This window comes from Bombina bombina, chromosome 1, assembly GCF_027579735.1.
Source record: "Bombina bombina isolate aBomBom1 chromosome 1, aBomBom1.pri, whole genome shotgun sequence".
Taxonomy (NCBI): Eukaryota; Metazoa; Chordata; class Amphibia; order Anura; family Bombinatoridae; genus Bombina; species Bombina bombina.
Window position 1 is genome coordinate 1,494,815,558 of NC_069499.1, and position 26,768 is coordinate 1,494,842,325.

Sequence of the window (26,768 nt, forward strand, 5' to 3'; positions counted from 1 at the left end):
ATAACATTATTTTTAAGGTTTACTGTCCCTTTAAAATAATTATAAAATTACCTGTAAAATAAATCCTAACCTAAGTTACAATTAAACCTAACACTACATTAACAATAAATAAATTAAATACAAATACCTACAAATAAATACACTAACTAAAGTACAAAAAATAAAAAAAAAACTAAGTTACAAAAAATAAAAAAAGAATTTACAAACATTATAAAAATATTACAACAATTTTAAGCTAATTACACCTACTCTAAGCCCCCTAATAAAATAACAAAGCCCCCCAAAATAAAAAAATGCCCTACCCTATTCTAAAATAAAAATTGAAAAGCTCTTTTACCTTACCAGCCTTAAAAAAGGCCTTTTGCGGGGCATGCCCCAAAGAATTCTGCTCTTTTGCCTGTAAAAAAAAACATACAATACCCCCCCCCAACATTACAACCCACCACCCACATACCCCTAATCTAACCCAAACCCCCCTTAAATAAACCTAACACTAAGCCCCTGAAGATCTTCCTACCTTATCTTCACCACGCCGGGTATCACCGATCCGTCCAGAAGAGGGTCCGAAGTCTTCCTCCTATCCGGGCAATGCCTTCATCTAAGCGGGGGCTGAAGAGGTCCATCATCCGGCTGAAGTCTTCATCCAAGCGGGGGCTGAAGAGGTCCATCATCCGGCTGAAGTCTTCATCCAAGCGAGGGCGTCCCTCGAATTCCGATTAGCTGATAGGATTCTATCAGCCAATCGGAATGAAGGTAGGAAAAATCTGATTGGCTGATTGAATCAGCCAATCAGATTCAAGTTCAATCCAATTGGCTGATCCAATCAGCCAATCAGATTGAGCTTGCATTCTATTGGCTGATCGGAACAGCCAATAGAATGCGAGCTCAATCTGATTGGCTGATTGGATCAGCCAATCGGATTGAACTTGAATCTGATTGGCTGATTCAATCAGCCAATCAGATTTTTCCTACCTTAATTCCGATTGGCTGATAGCCCCCATCTTGGATGACGTCCCTTAAAGGAACCTTCATTCGTCGGGAGTTCGTCGTGGAGGAAGGATGTTCCGCATCAGCGGGATGAAGATGGAGCCGGAAGAAAGAAGATTGAAGATGCCGCTTGATAGAAGACTTCAGCTGGATGATGGACCTCTTCAGCCCCCGCTTGGATGAAGACTTCAGCCGGATGATGGACCTCTTCAGCAACCGCTTGGATGAAGACTTCAGCCAAATGATAGACTTCTTCAGCCCCCGCTTGGATGAAGACTTCAGCCGGATGATGGACCTCTTCAGCCCCCGCTTGGATGAAGACATCGCCCGGATAGGAGGAAGACTTCAGACCCTCTTCTGGACGGATCGGTGATACCCGGCATGGTGAAGATAAGGTAGAAAGATCTTCAGGGGCTTAGTGTTAGTTTTTTTTAAGGGGGGGGTTTGGGTTAGATTAGGGGTATGTGGGTGGTGGGTTGTAATGTTGAGGGGGGTATTGTATGTTTTATTTTACAGGCAAAATAGCAGAATTCTTTGGGGCATGCCCCGCAAAAGGGCTGGTAAGGTAAAAGAGCTTTTCAATTTTTATTTTAGAATAGGGTAGGGCATTTTTTTTATTTTGGGGGGCTTAGAGTAGGTGTAATTAGCTTAAAATTGTTGTAATATTTTTATAATGTTTGTAAATTATTTTTTTATTTTTTGTAACTTAGTTCTTTTTTTATTTTTTTGTACTTTAGTTAGTGTATTTATTTGTAGGTATTTGTATTTAATTTATTTATTTATAGTGTAGTGTTAGGTTTAATTGTAACTTAGGTTAGGATTTATTTTACAGGTAATTTTGGAATTATTTTAACTAGGTAGCTATTAAATAGTTATTAACTATTTAATAGCTATTGTACCTAGTTAAAATAAATACAAAGTTGCCTGTAAAATAAATATAAACCCTAAAATAGCTACAATATAATTATTATTTATATTGTAGCTATATTAGGGTTTATTTTACAGGTAAGTATTTAGCTTTAAATAGGAATAAATTATTTAATAAGTTTTATTTTATTTCGTTAGATAAAAATTATATTTAACTTAGGGGGTGTTAGGGTTAGACTTATCTTTAGGGGTTAATACATTTATTAGAGTAGCGGTGAGGTCCGGTCGGCAGATTAGGGATTAATAATTGTAGGTAGGTAGCGGCGACATGGGGGGGGGCAGATTAGGGGTTATTAAATATTATAGATAAGAGAAATAGGATGAGTCAGGGAGCTCAGTGATGACAGTTGTAGCCTACCCACTATTCACACTCCTCACAAAGTGTGAAAAAATAGCAAAACTTAGAAAAAAGGTTGTGGGTGGCGCCACTGAAGGCTAACTGTGTAGCAAATCAAATAAAATCAAATAAATAATATTAGTAATTAATATAATATCAATGTTGTAAGTAGATTGAGATCCAATGCAAAAAATGAAGTGTTAAAAAGCCCCTTTAGGTCTAAACACAAGGTAATAACTTTCAGTATCACTAAACCATCTATGCTCAAATAATTAATGAAACTTACAAAAAGAGATTTAGGTAATAAAACTAATTTAATATTAATACATAAAATCAAGAAACAATCAAATACATATAGCTATATTTGCACCGGTGCCAATAAACTAAAATGCCATCAATTAAACATATACTAAATTCATAAGAGATCTAAAAAGCAATTTCATAAATAGTAGCTGTGACTATTTCATACAGAGCTAAATACACAGACAAATATACATTAATTCATAAGCATAAAACAGCGCTGTAAAATAAACAGTAGGACAGAAACAGAAATGATAAGAGAATTAAAATAGCAGCATCTCTTAATGTCCCTTTGAATACCTTTGAATGTCCCTTTAAATAACTTTGCAGCGTGAGTGCTTAAATGTTTCAGTTTGATCCCGTTCCAGATAAAAAAATGGTAATGTTGCAACATACAATAAAATATGACTTGACTTTTTTTCTCTTAGTGTGCTTGTAACTTAGTTTAGTTTGTAACTTTATAGCAGGTTAGAGGTGAATCAAAACATTGTAGATGGGTTTTAGATTAACAGTTCTCACCTACACGCCAGGTAATCCCTTGATGGAACACAGTCGGATACCAATGTTAAATACCCACCGGATTATCTCCTTAACAATTGGACCTTGCTCCTTGATGAAAGGTAAAGTGTAGTCAGCAGCTTTTTACTTTAGCCGTAAGGAAAATTCCTTCTACTATATGAGTTGTTGTGTAGAGACTCAGTGCGCGCACTATTTTTTAAAATCCCGCTCCTACCGTTCAACCAATCAGCCTCCCTTCTTGCTTGGTTAATTCAAGCTGTTGATCTTGGCTTGATGGTGCGGTTCTGGGAGCTCAGTAGCAGTTTATACGAGGCTCTCAATCAGCCTCTCCCTGGTTTGCAAACAATCTCGCAGGTGTTTGGGAAATCAGTACATCCTCGCGTATCGGCTTTCGGCCTTTGTCAAGATAACTGTTCCCATGTCTTCTTCTCCTAATAAAGGCTGCAAAATTAACCGCTTATTGGTTAGGTTACAAACATCATCAAGTCAATTTCTTTCATAGTGGCTTCATTTATCCCTTAATCTTATTCTCTTTGTTTGTTTGTTGAAGAATTTTTTCTATTCCTAATTTACAAAGTCACTCACTATATAACAAAAATATATACAAATACAAAAATATAAAGATAGCAGGATCTAATTCGTTAATAAATGGGGTACAATTTTTCCCAAAACAAGCAGGTTTCATTTCTCACCATTTAAATTATTTGCAAAGGAGATAAATTAATTTAGTGGAATATCTATTCGGAATATGTAAAAATATGTATATATATATATATATATGATATTTTCAATATGAAAAATGTGAAAAAATGTATTCTTAAGACTTCAAAGTCTAATCTATAAGGGGCATATTATTAGCTGTAGCACTTCAGAACACATTTTAATGTGAAATACACATTAATCTATATACTAATAGAGAACTAATACCTTATCACAAGTCTGCGCTTTAAAATTAATATAATATAAACATTTAGTCGCATTGTTATACAGCATTGATATTTTAATTATTATTTATTTCATTTATTTAAAATGTTTTTATAAAAAGAGAGGGGGGGGTCTTATAAAAAAATTGAAACAGCTAAAACAGTTAGGGATTAGAGACGGACCAATTGGAAGATTAAAAAATAAATCTGGAAAATAAATAAATGCATAAAAAATATACATATATATATACATATAAAAATATAAAAATGTAAATATATATAAATATATAAAAATATTATAATGGGGAATTAGATGGTCATTATATTCCAAAATATATATTTTAAAAAAAATGTGCTGATGGTCAGAGATAGCTTACCATTAATCATGATCAAATCAATCTATTCAGATCTAGTTCACTATTTAAACCTGATGGATGTAATGTGCCAAAATTATAGATTAACTCTGCTTCTTGCCTTAGGAGCTTACTCTCCATGTTACCCCTCCTCCCATCAACATGTACTTTTTTTATTCCCCAGTATTTCATGCAATTTAGATTTCCCTGATGTTTTTCATCAAAATGTTTGTATAGTGTTGTATCTTTCCTGTGATTTTCAATACTTAAGATATGTTCACGAATCCTGTCTCTGAGTTTTCTACTTGTTTGGCCAAAGTATAAAATATTACAATCACATTTAATAGCGTAGATTACATTTTCATCTGAACATCTAATAATCCCATTAATTTTATATATTTTTCCTGTTTTGTTTGATTCTAAACCCTTCAGTTTACTACTGTATTTACAGGACTTACATGAATGGCATGGATAAAATCCCTCTATTTTATTCCCTTCAAGGTCCTTAATCCCCTTATCTATCATTGAAATTTTATTCTTTTTAAATTCACTGGGTGCTAATAAATTTTTGAAGTTTTTGGCTTTTTTATAAATAAATCTAGGGTTTCTACTTATACTCGGGCCAATAAGGGGGTCTTTTAACAGTAAATGCCAGTGTTTGTTGACCACTTTCTTAAAAAGTTTGTGTTGTGACGAAAAAGTAGTTATTATTGGTATATTTAGTTCCCCATTATTCGTATCATTAAAATTCTTCCTTTCTCGTTGGTGTTTCTTTTTTAGTAGATCTTTTCTGTCAACTTTTTTAATATCATTCGCCAGTTTCTCTATATTATTACTGTCATATCCTTTCTGTTTAAATCTATTAATAATGGTCTTTGATTGGCTATCATATTCCTCAGATCTTGTACAATTCTTTCTTACTCTTAATAGCTGCCCTTTGGGTATGTTCTTTTTCCAAGTTTCAAGATGGTTACTCTCTGCATCTATATAATTGTTGGTATCCACTTTTTTAAAAAAGGTCCTAGTCACTAGTCCTCCAGCCATTATTTCAATTTCTATATCTAAAAAACTTATTTTATTCGAGCTATATTCGTACGTAAAAGTTAAACCATAGCTATTATTGTTCATATCCTCAATAAATTGGTCCAATAGTTCAAAGTCCCCTCTCCAGATAATAAACATGTCATCTATATAACGCCTATAGAGCACAAGGTTCGCACCCCATGGAGATCTCCCAATGAATTCTTCCTCGAAGATCCCCATGAACAAGTTCGCATAACTGGGTGCGAACCTTGTGCCCATAGCCGTTCCCTTTGTTTGCAAATAATATTTTTCGTCAAATTTAAAATAGTTTTTGTTTAAAATAAATCCAATACACTCCAAAATGAATTTTCCTTGTTCTGTCAACATATTTTCGTCTTCTTGTAAGTAGGATTCTATTGCTCTTAAGCCTAAATTATGGTCAATATTAGTATATAACGCACTAACGTCACATGGAACTAAAATCATATTTTGTTCCCATTTCACTGTTTCAATTTCATTTAAAAAATGTGTTGAGTCTAGTAAAAAGGAGGGGAGTTGTTTCACATAGCCCTGCAGGAAATAATCTATGTATTGCGACAAATTAGATGTTATACTTTCAATCCCAGATATTATGGGTCGCCCTGGTGGTCTCTCTAGGTCCTTATGGACCTTTAGGAGAAAGTAAAAAATTGGTGTTATAAAATTTTTAACTAGTAGGAAATCATATTCAGAGTCATTAATTAGTTTTGTCGATTTAGCATCATTCAAAAGTATTTCCAGCTGTTTGAGATAGGTATCCCCTGGGTCCCCATTTAGTTTTCTATATGTAGTAGTGTCATTCAATATCCTCTGTGCTTCTTCTAAATAATAAGTGCTGCTCATGATAACTATCCCCCCACCCTTGTCCGCTTGCTTTATCACCAGATCTTTCCTATTCTGTAATTCATTTAATACACTTTTTTCTTTGAGAGACAAATTCCATTTAATATTTTTAGTATTCGTTATATCTAATTCGTCTAAATCTTTTTTCACTAATTTCTCAAAAGACTCGATATAGTTCCCTTTTTCATGACTGGGGAAAAAAGTTGATTGTTTCCTGAACTCTGTCTGTATATAACATTTTGGTGCTGGCTCTTTTTTCTCTTCTAAACTATTTCTTAATACTGGATTTTTAATCAAATATTTTTTCAGGGTCAGTTTTCTGATAAATTGATTTATATTAATAAGATGTTCAAATTTGTTCATCTTAGATGAAGGGGCAAATGTCAAACCTTTGCTCAATATTAATTCTTGTTCCTTAGTTAGTGGAACATTACTAATATTAAAAATTCCTTTAGTTTTGATCTCAGTTTCAGTTTCAAGCATATCATCTCCAGGTATTAATCTTCCCTTTCCTCTCCCTCTGTTCCCTCTCTTCTCCTTTTTCCTTTTGGAGGATCGTGGGTTCTCTCCCTGCCTACATCTAAAAAATCTTTTTTGGAGGTGCTAGGTTGAGTAATTTGATAGTCATTTGGGTCATTTTCTAGTGTCTCATATCTATTATGGGTTGGTATTCTCCAATTATCTCGTTGCTGTTGTTGTTTAACTTCTTTATGTTCTAAATTCTTGTTGGGTTGGTTCCATTGATCATTTCTGTAATACCACCCTCTCTCATTATACAGGGAGTGCAGAATTATTAGGCAAGTTGTATTTTTGAGGATTCATTTTATTATTGAACAACAACCATGTTCTCAATGAACCCAAAAAACTCATTAATATCAAAGCTGAATAGTTTTGGAAGTAGTTTTTAGTTTGTTTTTAGTTATAGCTATTTTAGGGGGATATCTGTGTGTGCAGGTGACTATTACTGTGCATAATTATTAGGCAACTTAACAAAAAACAAATATATACCCATTTCAATTATTTATTTTTACCAGTGAAACCAATATAACATCTCAACATTCACAAATATACATTTCTGACATTCAAAAACAAAACAAAAACAAATCAGTGACCAATATAGCCACCTTTCTTTGCAAGGACACTCAAAAGCCTGCCATCCATGGATTCTGTCAGTGTTTTGATCTGTTCACCATCAACATTGCGTGCAGCAGCAACCACAGCCTCCCAGACACTGTTCAGAGAGGTGTACTGTTTTCCCTCCTTGTAAATCTCACATTTGATGATGGACCACAGGTTCTCAATGGGGTTCAGATCAGGTGAACAAGGAGGCCATGTCATTAGATTTTCTTCTTTTATTCCCTTTCTTGCCAGCTACGCTGTGGAGTGCTTGGATGCGTGTGATGGAGCATTGTCCTGCATGAAAATCATGTTTTTCTTGAAGGATGCAGACTTCTTCCTGTACCACTGCTTGAAGAATGTGTCTTCCAGAAACTGGCAGTAGGACTGGGAGTTGAGCTTGACTCCATCCTCAACCCGAAAAGGCCCCACAAGCTCATCTTTGATGATACCAGCCCAAACCAGTACTCCACCTCCACCTTGCTGGCGTCTGAGTCAGACTGGAGCTCTCTGCCCTTTACCAATCCAGCCACGGGCCCATCCATCTGGCCCATCAAGACTCACTCTCATTTCATCAGTCCATAAAACCTTAGAAAAATCAGTCTTGAGATATTTCTTGGCCCAGTCTTGACGTTTCAGCTTGTGTGTCTTGTTCAGTGGTGGTCGTCTTTCAGCCTTTCTTACCTTGGCCATGTCTCTGAGTATTGCACACCTTGTGCTTTTGGGCACTCCAGTGATGTTGCAGCTCTGAAATATGGCAAACTGGTGGCAAGTGGCATCTTGGCAGCTGCACGCTTGACTTTTCTCAGTTCATGGGCAGTTATTTTGCGCCTTGGTTTTTCCACACGCTTCTTGCGACCCTGTTGACTATTTTGAATGAAACGCTTGATTGTTCGATGATCACGCTTCAGAAGCTTTGCAATTTTAAGAGTGCTGCATCCCTCTGCAAGATATCTCACTATTTTTGACTTTTCTGAGCCTATCAAGTCCTTCTTTTGACCCATTTTGCCAAAGGAAAGGAAGTTGCCTAATAATTATGCACACCTGATATAGGGTGTTGATGTCATTAGACCACACCCCTTCTCATTACAGAGATGCACATCACCTAATATGCTTAATTGGTAGTAGGCTTTCGAGCCTATACAGCTTGGAGTAAGACAACATGCATAAAGAGGATGATGTGGTCAAAATACTCATTTGCCTAATAATTCTGCACTCCCTGTATGTTCCTCTCTGATTCCAACCCCTATAGTTATTTCCTCTCCAAGAATTTCTATAGTGGTTTTCATTACCATTATGGTATTCTCTCTCATACCTCACGTTTGACTTCATAGGGATTAGTTCTCCTCTCTTCTTGATTGGATAGTCTGTTTGACTCTGAATCTTGTTCTCCCACTATTTCCTTGTCATCCTTCCTTTTACTAAACAGGGATGCATTGTTGATCACATTCATGTTGTCCATATTTTTATTTGGTTCTAAATTGTAATCTCCCTGATCTCTCCGATACTTGTGCCATTTGGTTTTTAATATATCACCCTTAAGTTCTTGTAGTTTACCAATTAGTTCTCTTTCTTTATCTTTTGCAATCTCTTTTTTCTTGCTCTCTAGGAAATTCTTTAGTTTTGTTATGTCTTCGTTAATATTTTTTACTGCTAATGTTCTAGCTTTAATAATGACTTTAATCAAATCCAAAGAGGCTTTTTCAAGAATCTCATACCATTCCTCTTTATGTACCTCATTTAATTCAAAAGTGCAGTCTTTTTTAAGCCGAAAATATGTTGACAGAACAAGGAAAATTCATTTTGGAGTGCATTGGATTTATTTTAAACAAAAACTATTTTAAATTTGACGAAAAATATTATTTGCAAACAAAGGGAATGGCTATGGGCACAAGGTTCACACCCAGTTATGCGAACTTGTTCATGGGGATCTTCGAGGAAGAATTCATTGGGAGATCTCCATGGGGTGCGAACCTTGTGCTCTATAGGCGTTATATAGATGACATGTTTATTATCTGGAGAGGGGACTTTGAACTATTGGACCAATTTATTGAGGATATGAACAATAATAGCTATGGTTTAACTTTTACGTACGAATATAGCTCGAATAAAATAAGTTTTTTAGATATAGAAATTGAAATAATGGCTGGAGGACTAGTGACTAGGACCTTTTTTAAAAAAGTGGATACCAACAATTATATAGATGCAGAGAGTAACCATCTTGAAACTTGGAAAAAGAACATACCCAAAGGGCAGCTATTAAGAGTAAGAAAGAATTGTACAAGATCTGAGGAATATGATAGCCAATCAAAGACCATTATTAATAGATTTAAACAGAAAGGATATGACAGTAAGAATATAGAGAAACTGGCGAATGATATTAAAAAAGTTGACATAAAAGATCTACTAAAAAAGAAACACCAACGAGAAAGGAAGAATTTTAATGATACGAATAATGGGGAACTAAATATACCAATAATAACTACTTTTTCGTCACAACACAAACTTTTTAAGAAAGTGGTCAACAAACACTGGCATTTACTGTTAAAAGACCCCCTTATTGGCCCGAGTATAAGTAGAAACCCTAGATTTATTTATAAAAAAAGCCCAAAACTTAAAAAATTTATTAGTACCCAGTGAATTTAAAAAGAATAAAATTTCAGTGATAGATAAGGGGATTAAGGACCTTGAAGGGAATAAAATAGAGGGATTTTATCCATGCCATTCATGTAAGTCCTGTAAATACAGTAGTAAACTGAAGGGTTTAGAATCAAACAAAACAGGAAAAATATATAAAATTAATGGGATTATTAGATGTTCAGATGAAAATGTAATCTACGCTATTAAATGTGATTGTAATATTTTATACTTTGGCCAAACAAGTAGAAAACTCAGAGACAGGATTCGTGAACATATCTTAAGTATTGAAAATCACAGGAAAGATACAACACTATACAAACATTTTGATGAAAAACATCAGGGAAATCTAAATTGCATGAAATACTGGGGAATAAAAAAAGTACATGTTGATGGGAGGAGGGGTAACATGGAGAGTAAGCTCCTAAGGCAAGAAGCAGAGTTAATCTATAATTTTGGCACATTACATCCATCAGGTTTAAATAGTGAACTAGATCTGAATAGATTGATTTGATCATGATTAATGGTAAGCTATCTCTGACCATCAGCACATTTTTTTAAAATATATATTTTGGAATATAATGACCATCTAATTCCCCATTATAATATTTTTATATATTTATATATATTTACATTTTTATATTTTTATATGTATATATGTATATTTTTTATGTATTTATTTATTTTCCAGATTTATTTTTTAATCTTCCAATTGGTCCGTCTCTAATCCCTAACTGTTTTAGCTGTTTCAATTTTTTATAAGACCCCCCCTCTCTTTTTATAAAAACATTTTAAATAAATGAAATAAATAATGATTAAAATATCAATGCTGTGTAACAATGCGACTAAATGTTTATATTATATTAATTTTAAAGCGCAGACTTGTGATAAGGTATTAGTTCTCTATTAGTATATAGATTAATGTGTATTTCACATTAACATGTATTCTGAAGTGCTACAGCTAATAATATGCCCCTTATAGATTAGACTTTGAAGTCTTAAGAATACAGTTTTTCACATTTTTCATATTGAAAATATCATATATATATATTTTTACATATTCCGAATAGATATTCCACTAAATGAATTTCTCTCCTTTGCAAATAATTTAAATGGTGAGAAATGAAACCTGCTTGTTTTGGAAAAATTGTACCCCATTTATTAACGAATTAGATCCTGCTATCTTTATATTTTTGTATTTGTATATATTTTTTGTTATATAGTGAGTGACTTTGTAAATTAGGAATAGAAAAAATTCTTCAACAAACGAACAAAGAGAAGAAGATTAAGGGATAAATGAAGCCACTATGAAAGAAATTGACTTGATGAGGTTTGTAACCTAACCAATAAGCGGTTAATTTTGCAGCCTTTATTAGGAGAAGAAGATATGGGAACAGTTATCTTGACAAAGGCCGAAAGCCGATACGCGAGGATGTACTGATTTCCCAAACACCTGCGAGATTGTTTGCAAACCAGGGAGAGGCTGATTCAGAGCCTCGTATGAACTGCTACTGAGCTCCCAGAACCGCACCATCAAGCCAAAATCAACAGCTTGAATTAACCAAGCAAGAAGGGAGGCTGATTGGTTGAACGGTAGGAGCAGGATTTTCAAAAATAGTGCGCGCACTGAGTCTCTACACAACAACTCATATAGTAGAAGGAATTTTCCTTACGGCTAAAGTAAAAAGCTGCTGACTACACTTTACCTTTCATCAAGGAGCAAGGTCCAATTGTTAAGGAGATAACCCGGTGGGTATTTAACATTGGTATCCGACTGTGTTCCATCAAGGGATTACCTGGCGTGTAAGTGAGAACTGTTAATCTAAAACCTATCTACACTGTTTTGATTCACCTCTAACCTGCTATAAAGTTACAAACTAAACTAAGTTACAAGCACACTAAGAGAAAAAAAGTCAAGTCATATTTTATTGTATGTTGCAACATTACCATTTTTTTTATCTGGAACGGGATCAAACTGAAACATTTAAGCACTCACGCTGCAAAGTTATTTAAAGGGACATTCAAAGGTATTCAAAGGGACATTAAGAGATGCTGCTATTTTAATTCTCTTATCATTTCTGTTTCTGTCCTACTGTTTATTTAACAGCGCTGTTTTATGCTTATGAATTAATGTATATTTGTCTGTGTATTTAGCTCTGTATGAAATAGTCACAGCTACTATTTATGAAATTGCTTTTTAGATCTCTTATGAATTTAGTATATGTTTAATTGATGGCATTTTAGTTTATTGGCACCGGTGCAAATATAGCTATATGTATTTGATTGTTTCTTGATTTTATGTATTAATATTAAATTAGTTTTATTACCTAAATCTCTTTTTGTAAGTTTCATTAATTATTTGAGCATAGATGGTTTAGTGATACTGAAAGTTATTACCTTGTGTTTAGACCTAAAGGGGCTTTTTAACACTTCATTTTTTGCATTGGATCTCAATCTACTTACAACATTGATATTATATTAATTACTAATATTATTTATTTGATTTTATTTGATTTGCTACACAGTTAGCCTTCAGTGGCGCCACCCACAACCTTTTTTCTAAGTTTTGTTATTAAATATTACGTAGGGGTCGGCGGTGTTAGGGGCAGCAGATTAGGGGTACATAGGGATAATGTAGGTTGCGGCGGTGTGCGGTCGGCAGATTAGGGGTTAAAAAAAAAATTAATCGAGTGGCGGCGATGTGGGGGGGGGGGCCTCGGTTTAGGGGTACATAGGTAGTTTATTGGTGTTAGTGTACTTTAGAGCACAGTAGTTAAGAGCTTTATGAACCAGCGTTAGCCCAGAAAGCTCTTAACTCCTGGCTTTTCTCTGCAGCTGGAGTCTTGTTATTAGATTTTTAACGCTCACTTCAGCCAAGACTCTAAATACCGGCGTTAGAAAGATCCCATTGAAAAGATAGGATACGCAATTGGCGTAGGGGGATCTGCGGTATGGAAAAGTCGCAGCTGGAAAGTGAGCGTTAGACCCTTTCCTGACCGACTCTAAATACCAGCGGGCGGCCAAAACCAGCGTTAGGAACCCTTAACGCTGGTTTTGACGGCTAACGCAGAACTCTAAATCTAGGCGTTAGTAAATAAGAAACAAGTAGTTAAAATGATGACCACTTGCCACACTTGCCTGAAGACAGCCAATAAGCCCTCTGTCTTCAGGGATGTGTTCTGCACAATCATGTCCTTTCTAAAATTCATAAGCAATTCAAATATATTTAATATAAATTATTTTCATATATTAATATCATGTTTAAATAGTGCTTTTTCAAATGCATGATATATATTTTATATATTAAATAGAAGCCCCTGAACATGACATCTGTACTAAATGAACATATTATTTGTATATAGTGTACGGTATAATGTTTAACAAAACGTGTTCTCTTGGAAGCCTCTAGAGCTTTAGGTTTTTTGGTCTCATCATCTGCAAAAACAAACTGTAAATGAACTAGATGGATGATGTAATTATCAGCCGCTGTTAATTACATGCGCGAGCAGGTACTGTTTTGTTCTGTCTCACTAGCGGGATGAGATTCACACTTCTCTTGGCAAGCAGCTTGTGATAAACACCTTCCTCGTGTATTATCTCATGAGCTCATCACTGAGGCAGACACCAAACAGCCTGGTACTAATCAAGCTTCACTCCTAGCTACAGAGCAGTCATGAGACGCAGCTCGTAACAAACAGAATGGCAGCTCCATTACACTCATAAATGCACTGATTTATAAAGAAACGTTGTACTGAACCATTGTAATGTGATCCCAAAGATGATCAATGTTACCTACTGCAATGTATTAAGTTGCTTACAAATATTTGTCTATCTATCTATCTATCTATCTATCTATCTATCTATCTATATGTCTGCCTGTGTATCATTTATCTGTTTATCTACCTATCTGCCTATATATGTATCTATTTATCTGTTTATCTTTCTTTTATCTATCTATCAGTCTGTCTCCCTGTGTATCATTTATCTATCTGTCTATTATCTGTCTATCTATTTATCTATCTGTCTATCTTTCTATTATCAGTCTGTCTATGTATGTATCTATGTATTTATCAATTTAACTGTTTGTCTATCTATTATCTATCTGTCTATCTATGTATCATCTACCTGTATTTCTGTCTATCTATCTGTTTGTCTATCTATCTATATCTATTTATCTGTCTGTATATATATATATATATATATATATATATATATATATATCTGTCTATCTATGTATCTGTTTGTCTATCTATCCATGTATCTGTCTGTTTGTCTATCTATCCATGTATCTGTCTATCTATGTATCATCTACCTGTATTTCTGTCTATCTATCTGTTTGTCTATCTATCTATATCTATTTATCTGTCTGTATATATATATATATATATATATATATATATATATCTGTCTATCTATGTATCTGTTTGTCTATCTATCCATGTATCTGTCTGTTTGTCTATCTATGTATCTGCTTGTCTATCATATATGTCATCAATCTATCTGTCATACCTCCCAGCTTTAGTATTTTATAACTCAGGATCAAGTGCAAGGGGGTGAAAGGCGTAAAATGTAGAGTTTGTTCCATCTGGGGGTGGTGATGAGCAATCCAGAGAAGGATTCTAGTAAAGGCAGAACTGAGCTATCTGGGAGTGGGTCTGGATGGGACATACATGGAGGGGAGAGTGTGACAGAACTCTCAGTTTGTGACACTATCTAGATATAGAGATAGATGTAACAGAAATGCAGTGAACACCCCTTAGAGAGATACAGCAAAATGTGCCTTTCCGGTTAGGGACCTCACAGTGCTGGGAAATCATTTTATATAATCGAATCTTAGCAGAGAGCTTTAGAGAATAGGCATTGGGTACTGGCCCTTGTGTACAGAGAGAGAGATAAGGAGGTATTTGTATGTGTGTATATAGACATAAGATACATATGTCTTCTTTTTCTGCAAGTTCAATGCAGTGTATTTTCAGTGAGCAAAAACAGCTATTCCATATATAAAAATTACCCTAAAGGAAAGATGTTCAATATATTCCATACTTTGCAGCATGTATAGCATGTCATTGGAAATACATTAAGTGGAAACCATGTTCCAGTACAGTGTCCTTTTAATGAGACATACCTACAAATTACTATTATAATAATAAACATTACTACATTGAGAAAAGGTAACTTAGATTAGAAAGGTTGTGCTTCCTGCAATCAATAGCACATAAAGGACATGATGTAGGGTTAGTGCACAGCAGCAAAAACAGCAGGAGGGAACAAAAATAAATAGATTAAATAAAGCTGACTGCTACTATGATATACAGTTGTGATTAGCAGAAGTACACGGAGTTGCAGTAAGCAGTACATGCCTAGCTTAGTGCTGTCACCTCTTTCTTAGGTAATATTTCTCACCCAGAGATTTATTGCCGATGATCAAAAACTCACCCAATGGAGAGAAATCTTGCTAAAGCTTCAGGGGCTTTTTGTTTTTTAAAGGGACAGTCTACTCCAGAATTGTTATTGTTTAAAAAGATAGATAATCCCTATATTACCCATTCCCTAGTTTTGCATAACCAACACAGTTATATTAATACACTTTTTACCTTTGTTATTACCTTGTATCTAAGTCTCTACAGACTGCCCCTTTATTTCATTTCTTTTGACAAACTTGCATTTTAGCCAATAAATGTTGACTCCTAGGTGACTCCACAGACGTGAGCACAATGTTATCTATATGGCACACGTGACCCAACGCCCTCTAGATGTGAAAAACTGTCAAAATGCATTCAGATAAGAGGCGGCCTTCAAGGACTTAGAAATTAGCATATGAGTCTACCTAGGTTTAGCTTTAAACTAAGAATATCAAGAGAACAAAGTGAATTTGATGATAAAAGTAAATTGGAAAGTTGTTTACACTTACATGCCCTATATGAATTATGAAAGTTTTAATTCTGACTAGACTGTCCCTTTAAAGGGACAGTATACACTCATTTTCATATAACTGCATGTAATAGACACTACTATAAAGAATAAGATGCACAGATACTGATATAAAAATCCAGTATAAAACTGTTAAAAAACTTACTTAGAAGCTGTCAGTTTGACTCTGTTGAAAAGGTAGCTGGAAAGCCCACTGCAAGTGGCAAATAAGACACTCCCCCCCCCCCCTCCCCTTCTTTTACATATGAAAAGACCCTTTACACAAACAACAGCAAGCTGGAGAAGGTAGCTGACGGTATTCACATAAAACTTTGGGGCTTGGTTAGGAGTCTGAAAATCAGAGCAATGTTATTTAAAAATAAGCAAAACTATACATTTATTTAAAAAAAAACTTTATGGGCTATATAAATAGATCATCTACAAAACATTTATGCAAAGAAAAAATGAGTGTATAATGCCCCTTTAAGCATTATATTGCACTGTGTGTGCTAATCCTTCACATCCAGAAAATTATCTTTTTTTGTGCTGCTGCTGGCTTCTAGCAGTAGCGTCTGCTACTATATTCTACTTAACTACTACTCTGCTGCACTGGAAAGATCCCCTTTAAGAAGTAGCAGACTGATTTTCATTAATTAACTACTTCTAAAGAATCCCATGAACAAATACTGGGCTAAATTACAAGTGGAACTCTAAATTATCACGCGTTTGCGGGCGTGTGATAAATAACCAGCCATTACAAGTGGCTGGTTATAGCTACCGCAAGCTCATGGTGCCCCAAATGCCCCCAAAATATAGGGCATTATAGTTTTTATATATAAAAAAGTAGCATTTTTATAATAAAAAACAACTGCACTAGGCAGTTTGGGGGCTTTAAAGTTGGCAGCTATGGGGTGTTAGAAAAAAAACTGCACTAAAAAGTGCTTTTATATTGTGGTCTATGGGAACTGTGTGTTCCCAGTAAATAAATATGTATATGCTTATATACATATATATTTATGTGTTAATATGTGTATATGCACATATTAACACATAAATATATATGTATATATTCACTTTCAATACCTTCTGAAAATCCGGATGCAGTGTAAATCCCTGTGGATTCTCAAATAATGTAGGCACTCTGGGTATAAATCAAATACCTTTAATGCATAAAAAGCATGCCGTTATTCCATAACATTTCAGCCCCAATCAGAAACCTTGTTCATATGGAGGCAAAGAAATATATGTACAATACACACCAAACAAGTCCCTATAAATACCCCTAATTGTTACCTGAATTGGATCATGGGTCTGTGCGCCTGTTTGATACACAGGTGTTTCTGATTTTGAATTAGTTTTGCGGGCTCATTATCCAATTCAGGTAACACTTAGAGGTATTTATAGGGACTTGTTTGGTGTGTATTGTACATATTTGCCTCCATGTGAACAAGGCTTCTCATTGGGGTCGAAACGTTATGGAATAACGGCATGCTTTTTATGCATTAAAGGTGTTTGATATATACCCAGAGTGCCTACTTTATTTGAGAATCCACAGGGATTTACACTGCATCTGGATTTTCAGAAGATATTGGCTACATGTTACTTGATAGTGCACCAGGAAGTTGTATATTGATGGTGTGGGCTGATCTTCTCAGAACATTATATATATATATAAGCATATACATATATATATATATATATTTAAAAATACTGCAGTCGATGTGCTATTTACCCCCTTCACTGCACTTAGGTTCAGGTGCCATCAAAATTAGGCTTCCATTGGAGCCTAGGGAAGCGCACACTCATGAACGCAATGCTTCTCAGCTTTACATTTCTTTACTTGTAATACCAGCGCACATTAGCGTGCGCTGGTATTACTCAGTGGAGCGCTAATATCACTTGTGCACATGTCTAGTGGCAACTCTTGAGATATTTAAATAGGCAAAGGCGGCTAAATGTTATTTTAGAAGTATTGTTATTAAAACATTCAAATTTATCTTATGGTTCCTGGATTTTCCTGATTGTCTTGACCGCTTGAACACAATTCAGACTTGTTTGGAATGTCATCTTGCTTTTTTTTTAACAGTTTTTATATGTTATTTTATTGTTTATAAAGTGCCTGCTTTTTATGCATGTAGCACAGTCCAACAGCACTCACCAATTATGCAAAAACTTCCATCTTTATTGCTGTTTCCTTTGGACTGTGCTACATTGTTACAGGGGCTTTGTGTGGTACCCCTACAGCTTGCACCACCTATCAACCATTGTGCTGTACCATTTGGACTGCATTTGCTTCTTATGCATGCACATGTCAGTTCCTGGTTTTATACAAAAAAAAAAAATATTGTTTTGAAACATACTTTGAAACTATTAAACTTGTACACAACTAAAATGTATTTCAGAATGTATCTTTATGATTGCAATTAAGATTTTAGATGTTATAAAAATGTTATTTATAAATTACACATAATGATAGAAAATGACATAGTGCCTGTGTCATAAATTGATAATATTAGTTATTTAGTTAATCACATTTTTTCTATCATGCATATAAAAAACAGCTGTTAAAGAATTATTAAATACAGTAGAATTTCATTATCAACAAATGCATGATAAAAAGACTATATTTCACATGAGCTGGTTCCTCAGAAAGTGTGCATATAAAAAAGATTGGGCACATTCTGCTATTTAAATTAGAAATCTTTTTTTGCTATTGCATGCTCTATATGAATTATAAATGTTTATTTTTTACTTTAGTGTCGCTTTAAACATGTTAAAAACATTTTTTGTATTTCGGGATCAGAGTAGTGACAGAATAAATTGTTACCTGCATCTGAAATGTTTGAAAGGAAAGAGTTAACTAAGAAAATAGCATGCTCTATTTGAAGCATGAAAGAATAAAAAACGGAGTTTCATGATTGGATTGCAGTTATAGTTACATGGTGCCATCTACTGGTTGGTTGGTAAATTTCTCTTAAATCAATCAATAGATGAATGTGTTGTGATACAGTGATTCACTGTATACACTGAAATAGAGCACAGTGCAGAGTACTAAATACATACACAGACTAGCAATAAAAAGATAATGGTTTTGAAACAGATACTGTATTATAATATTATAGCTGTGCAGTTTCAAAGCTTTATAGAAAAATGGAAAAACCACTAATGCCTCATAAAATTAGGATCTATGGGGTCATTCAATTGTGGATAATAACTGTGCCAACCCCTGTTCTGTTATTGCTTGCACAGAGCTATGTATTAAACACTCACAAAGGGGTTAAACACATAGTTAAAGTTGGCTCCAGAATAGCAATGCACTGCTCCAGAGCTAAACATAGCAAGTGTTTAGTGGCTACACACATACACCATGACTGGTTGGCTCATCATCTGTTTTCAACTGCTGGACCAGTAGTGTGTTGCCATTGACTTTAACTATGCATTTAACTGTTTTGGGAGGATTAAAAACATTGCTTTATGCAAACAATAGTGCAAAAATATGTTCTAACTTTTATGACCCTTAAAAACATAATTTATGTAAGAATTTACCTGATAAATTAATTTCTTTCATAGTGGCAAGAGTCTATGAGCTAGTGACGTATGGGATATACAATCCTACCAGGAGGGGCAAAGTTTCCCAAACCTCAAAATGCCTACAAATACACCCCTCACCACACCCACAATTCAGTTTAACAAATAGCCAAGAAGTGGGGTGATAAAGAAAGGAGTAAAAAAGCATCAACAAAGGAATTGGAATAATTGTGCTTTATACAAAAAAATCATAACCACCATAAAAAAGGGTGGGCCTCACGGACTCTTGCCAAAATGAAAGAAATGAATTTATCAGGTAAATTCTTACATAAATTATGTTTTATTTCATGTAATTGGCAAGAGTCCATGAGCTAGTGACGTATGGGATAGCAATACCCAAGATGTGGAACTCCACGCAAGAGTCACTAGAAAGGGAGGGATAAAAAATAAAGACAGCCAATTCCGCTGAAAAAATTAATCCACAACCCAAGTCATAAATTTTAATCTTATAATGGAAAAGAAAAAACTGAAATTATAAGCAGAAGAATCAAACTGAAACAGCTGCCTGAAGAACTTTTCTACCAAAAACTGCTTCTGAAGAAGAAAAAACTTCAAAATGGTAGACTTTAGTAAATGTATGCAAAGAAGACCAAGTTGCTGCTTTGCAAATCTGATCAACTGAAGCTTCATTCTTTAAAGCCCACAAAGTAGAGACTGATCTACTAGAATGAGCTGTAATCCTCTGAGGCAGGGATTTACCCGACTCCAAATAAGCGTGATGAATCAAAAGCTTTAACCAAGATGCCAAAGAAATGGCAGAAGCCTTCTGACCTTTCCTAGAACCAGAAAAGATAACAAATAGACTAGAAGTCTTCCTGAAAACTTTAGTAGCTTCAACATAATATTTCAAAGCTCTCACCACATCCAAAGAATGTAAAGATCTTTCCAAAGAATTCTTAGGATGGGGACACAAAGAAGGGACAACAATTTCCCTACTAATGTTGTTGGAATTCACAACTTTAGGTAAGAATTTAAATGAAGTCCACAAAACTGCCTTATCCTGATGAAAAATCAGAAAAGGAGACTCACAAGAAAGAGCAGATAATTCAGAAACTCTTCTAGCAGAAGAGATGGCCAAAAGAAACAACACTTTCCAAGAAAGCAATTTAATGTCCAAAGAATGCATAGGCTCAAACAGAGGAGCCTGTAAAGCCTTCAAAACCAAATTAAGACTCCAAGGAGGAGAGATTGATTTAATGACAGGCTTAATACGAACCAAAGCCTGTACAAAACAATGAATATCAGGGAGTTTAGCAATTTTTCTGTGGAATAAAACAGAAAGAGCAGAGATTTGTCCTTTCAAGGAACTTGCAGACAAACCCTTATCCAAACCATCCTGAAGAAACTGTAAAATTCTAGGAATTCTAAAAGAATGCCAAGAGAATTTATGAGAAGAACACCATGAAATGTAAGTCTTCCAAACTCGATAATAAATCTTTCTAGAAACAGATTTACGAGCCTGCAACATAGTATTAATCACTGAGTCAGAGAAACCTCTATGACTAAGCACTAAGCGTTCAATTTCCATACCTTCAAATTTAATGATTTGAGATCCTGATGGAAAAACGGACCTTGAGATAGAAGGTCCGGCCTTAGTGGAAGTGGCAACTGGACATCCGAACAAGATCCGCATACCAAAACCTGTGAGCCCATGCTGGAGCCACCAGCAGCACAAACGTTTGCTCCATGATGATCTTGGAAATCACTCTTGGAAGAACTAGAGGCGGATAAATATAGGCAGGTTGATAACTCCAGGGAAGTGTCAATGCATCCACTGCTTCCGCCTGAGGATCCCTGGACCTGGACAGGTACCTGGGAAGTTTCTTGTTTAGATGAGATGCCATCAGATCTATTTCTGGAAGCCCCCACATCTGAACAATTTAAAAAAACATCTGGGTGAAGAGACCACTCTCCCGGATGTAAAGTTTGACGACTGAGATAATCCGCTTCCCAATTGTCTATACCTGGGATAAGGACCGCAGAAATTAGACAGGAGCTGGATTCTGCCCAAACAAGTATCCGCGATACTTCTTTCATAGCCTGAGGACTGTGAGTCCCACCCTGTTGATTGACATATGCCACAGTTGTGACATTGTCTGTCTGAAAACAAATAAACAGCTCTCTCTTCAATAGAGGCCAAAACTGAAGAGCTCTGAGAATCTTGATTGGTAATCTCGTCTCTTGAGATTTCCAAACCCCTTGTGCTGTCAGAGATCCCCAGACAGCTCCCCAAGCTGAAAGACTTGCATCTGTTGTGATCACAGTCCAGGTTGGACGAACAAAAGAGTCCCCTTGAACTATACGATGGTGATCTAACCACCAAGTCAGAGATAGTCGAACATTGGGATTTAAGGATATTAATTGTGATATCCTTGTATAATCCCTGCACCATTGGTTCAGCATACAAAGCTGAAGAGGTCTCATGTGAAAACGAGCAAAGGGGATCGCGTCCGATGCTGCAGTCATGAGACCTAAAACCTCCATGCACATAGCTACTGAAGGGAATGACTGAGACTGAAGGTTCCGACAGGCTGCAACCAATTTCAGACGTCTCTTGTCTGTTAGAGACAAAGTCATGGATACTGAATCTATCTGGAAACCTAAAAAGGTTACCATTGTCTGAGGAATCAAAGAACTTTTTGGTAAATTGATCCTCCAACCATGTCTTTGAAGAAACACTAGTTGATTTGTGTGAGATTCTGCAGAACGTAAAGACTGAGCAAGTACCAAGATATCGTCCAAATAAGGAAACACCGCAATACCCCACTCTCTGATTACAGAGAGTAGGGCACCGAGAACCTTTGAAAAGATCCTTGGAGCTGTCGCTAAGCCAAAAGGAAGAAAAGAGAAAAGAGAATCTCAGGAACTAATAGTGATCTGGATGAATCGAAATATGAAGATATGCATTCTGTAAGTCTATTGTGGACATATAATGCCCTTGCTGAACAAAAGGCAGAATAGTCCTTATAGTCACCATTTTAAATGTTAGTACTCTTACATAACGATTCAAGACTTTTAGATCCAGAACTGGTCTGAATGAATTTTCTTTCTTTGGGACAATGAACAGATTTGAATAAAACCCCAGACCCTGTTCCTGAAAAGTCTGAAACACACTTCAGGAAAGCCTGTGCTTTCTCTGGGTTCACTGGAATGCATGAGAGAAACTTCTCACAGGTGGTGAAACCTATTCTGTACCCCTGAGAGACAATGTTCTGAATCCAATGATTTTGGACTGAATTTATCCAAACATCCTTGAAAAATTTTAATCTGCCCCCTACCAGCTGAGCTGGAATGAGGGCCGCACCTTCATGTGGACTTGGGGGCTGGTTTAGATCTCTTAAATGGCTTGGATTTATTCCAGATTGAGGAAGGCTTCCAATTGGAGACAGATTCCTTAGGGGAAGGATTAGGTTTCTGTTCCTTATTTTGTTGAAAGGAACGAAAACGGTTAGAAGCTTTAAATTTACCCTTAGATTTTTTATCCTGAGGCAAAAAAGCTCCCTTCCCCCCAGTGACAGTTGAAATTATAGAATCCAACTGAGAACCAAATAATTTATTACCTTGGAAAGAAAGAGATAGCAATGTCGATTTAGAAGTCATATCAGCATTCCAAGATTTAAGCCATAAAGCTCTTCTAGCTAAAATAGCTAAAGACATATATCTAACATCAATTCTGATATAAAAAATGGCATCACAAATGAAATCATTAGCATGTTGAATTAATTTAACAATGCTATACACATTATGATCTGATACTTGTTGCGCTAAAGTTTCCAACCAAAAAGTTGAGGCAGCTGCAACATCAGCCAAAGAAATAGCAGGCCTAAGAAGATGACCTGAACATAAATAAGCTTTCCTTAGATAAGATTCAAGCTTTCTATCTAAAGGATCTTTAAAAGAAGTACTATCTTCCGTAGGAATAGTAGTACGTTTAGCAAGAGTAGAGATGGCCCCATCAACTTTGGGGATCTTTTCCCAAAACTCCAATCTATTAGTAGGCAAAGGATACAATTTTTTAAACCTTGAAGAAGGAGTAAAAGAAGTACCCAGTCTATTCCATTCCTTTGAAATCATATCTGAAATAGCATCAGGAACTGGAAAAACCTCTGGAATAACTACATGAGGTTTATAAACCGAATTTAAACGTTTACTAGTTTTAGTATCAAGAGGACTAGTCTCCTCCATATCTAATGCAATCAACACTTCTTTTAATAAAGAACAAATATACTCCATTTTAAATAAATAAGAGAATTTGTCAGTGTCAATATCTGAGGCAGGATCCTCTGAATCAGACAGATCCTCATCAGAGATAGATAAATCAGTATGTTGTCGGTCATTAGAAAATTCATCAACTTTATGAGAAGTTTTAAAAGACCTTTTACGTTTAATAGAAGGCGGAATGGCAGACAAAGCCTTCTGAATGGAATCAGAAATAAATTCTCTTAAATTTACAGGAATATCCTGAGCATTAGATGTTGAAGGACCAGCAACAGGTAATGAACTACTACTGATGGAAACATTCTCTGCATGTAAAAGTTTATCATGACAACTATTACAAACCACAGCTGGAGGAACAGTTACCACAAGTTTACAAAAAATGCACTTAGCTTTGGTAGAACCGATATCAGGCAGCCGGATTCCAGCAGTAGATTCTGAGACAGGATCAGATTGAGACATCTTGCAGTATGTAAAAGAAAAAACAACATATAAAGCAAAATTATCAATTTCCTTATATGACAGTTTCAGGAATGGGAAAAAATGCAAACAGAATAGGCCTCTGGCATAGAAAAAAAGACCAGAGGCAAAAGGAATGAGGTCTTAAATAATGAAAAAATGTTTGGCGCCAAGTATGACGCACCACAAACTGAAAAACATTTTTTGGCGCCAAAAACGTCCGGAACGAAACTCGAGCGTCATAGATGACGCAACCTCGTGAAAGACTCGGCGCCAACTAAGACGCTGGAAATGACGAATTTGCGTCAACAAACGTAATCTTCGCACCAAAAAAGTCTTGCTCCAAGAATGACGCAATAAATTATAGCATTTTGCGCTCTCGCGAGCCTAATACAGCCTGCAATTTAGAAAACCTCAGGTAAGAATTTTTTTTTTATGCATTTCCCAGATATGAAACTGACAGTCTGCAAAAAGAAAATATACTGATAAACCTGAATCATGGCAAATATAAGTACAAACATATATTTAGAACTTTATATATAAAGTGCCAAACCATAGCTGAGAGTGTCTTAAGTAAATGAGACATACTTACCAAAAGACACCCATCCACATATAGCAGATAGCCAAACCAGTACTGAAATGAAAATCAGTAGAGGTAATGGTATATAAGAGTATATCGTCAATCTGAAAAGGGAGGTAGGAGATGAATCTCTACGACCGATAACAGAGAACATATGAAATAGATCCCCATTAGGAAGACCATTGCATTCAATAGGTAATACTCCCTTCACATCCCTCTGACATTCACTGTACTCTGAGAGGAACCGGGCTTCAAAATGCTAAGAAGCGCATATCAACGTAGAAATCTAGCACTTCACCACCTCCATAGGAGGCAAAGTTTGTAAAAACTGAATTGTGGGTGTGGTGAGGGGTGTATTTGTAGGCATTTTGAGGTTTGGGAAACTTTGCCCCTCCTGGTAGGAATGTATATCCCATATGTCACTAGCTCATGGACTCTTGCCAATTACATGAAAGAAATACCCACTTATTCTCTTCAAACTGTTGAGGACTCATCTCAGTGTACAGGATTTCTTTGCCACATGTTATTTAGATTACAAATTACTGGAGTTTATTTCAGGGCATTATCTCCAGTCATAGATTAAGGTCCAGCTCCACTGTACATTAATTAAAAATAAAAAATAATAATAATAATTTTTTCCTGTCTTTCCTGTCATAGTGAGCTTTGAGTTTGGACGTGCTGTCTGGCTGAGGTTCTACCCATCTGCATACCCTCCATGTCCTTACCCCAGTTTTGTGGCTCATTTGGGTGGAGTACTTGTTGGCATCACTTTGGGAGTCGTTATACTCAAGAACTATGAGCAGAAGCTTCAAGAACAGTCCATCTGGTGGATTTTCCTTTGCATCTACATTTTCTTTCTGACGTTTGCCATTTTTTGGAATGTATTTGCCTTCAATCTCTTGAATGTGAGATTACCTCCTCCTCCCTAGAATTGGAGAATACACATTGATGCATATCAAGGCTTGCTATCTTCTCAGTTATACAACTCAATGGTGCAAAGAATTTAGCAAAGCCACTATCGAATATAATGTAAAGCCATAAATCTAACTGGACAGAAGTTTTTCTGTAAAGAATAGAACTGAAGATTTTCTTCTTCCCATGGTGAAGTAGGGCTAATGGTATATTTGTTTTTTACAACTAAAAAGTACATTCAAAGTATTGTAAAGTACTTTCTTAAGGAAAAATGCTTTTCAAAAATGTATTAGTAATTTTGATAGCCTCAAAACCATTTTCACATTGGTGCATCACAATATGGGCCAGATTACAAGTGGGTCATGGTAACCAATATTGTACCCGCACTAACTTGCGCATGCATTACAAGCATTATGTTAGCACGAGGAGAGACCTAGCATAAAGAGTAAGAGTTGAAAAAAAAATGTGCACCAAACACAACATAAATAAACTGTTACACTCACATTTGCACTATCTGCTAAAAAATATTTATATAAATACTTTTTTATAATAATTAAAAGGTATATGGTATATGTTGGAAAGGGCTATAATTGTGTATATATATATATATATATATATATATGTGTGTGTATGTGTCTGCATATACATGTGTATTTACAAATATATATATACACATATAAACACATGTGTGCATATATATATATATATATACACACATACACTTTGGAACCCTTTCCAAACATACATTAAAATCATTTTTATTCAATTTTAATATTTTATAATGTGTTTTAAATATATATATTCTGATATATATATACAGTATATATATATATATATATATATATATATATATATATATATATATATAGCAATAAGTGTTATTTTTTTTTGTAAAATGTGCTCCATTAAAGTCTATGGGTAGAAGAAGTTAACATGGTAGAGATATTCAAAGCCCTAAAGTTAGCGTGTTTCTGTTTTTTCTTGTACACGAACCATTTACTTTCAACTTGTAATACGATTGCTAACCGACGTACGCTAAAAGCTTACTTCCAGCTGTGTTTGCATGAGCGCAAAAGCACTAAAAAGCACACCACTTGTAA

General features: G+C 35.3%; 1 protein-coding gene across 1 annotated transcript in view; it reads left to right on the plus strand.

Annotated features, from left to right (window-relative positions):
- Positions 1-26,222, plus strand: part of RHBDL3 (rhomboid like 3) — a 242,917-nt gene extending 216,695 nt beyond the window's left edge. Inside the window, exon 9 of the mRNA XM_053707554.1 lies at positions 25,414-26,222. Coding sequence (XP_053563529.1) covers positions 25,414-25,685 — 272 coding nt within the window. The 3' untranslated portion in view covers positions 25,686-26,222. The remainder of the gene's footprint in view (positions 1-25,413) is intronic.
- The last annotated feature ends 546 nt before the right edge of the window (positions 26,223-26,768 follow it).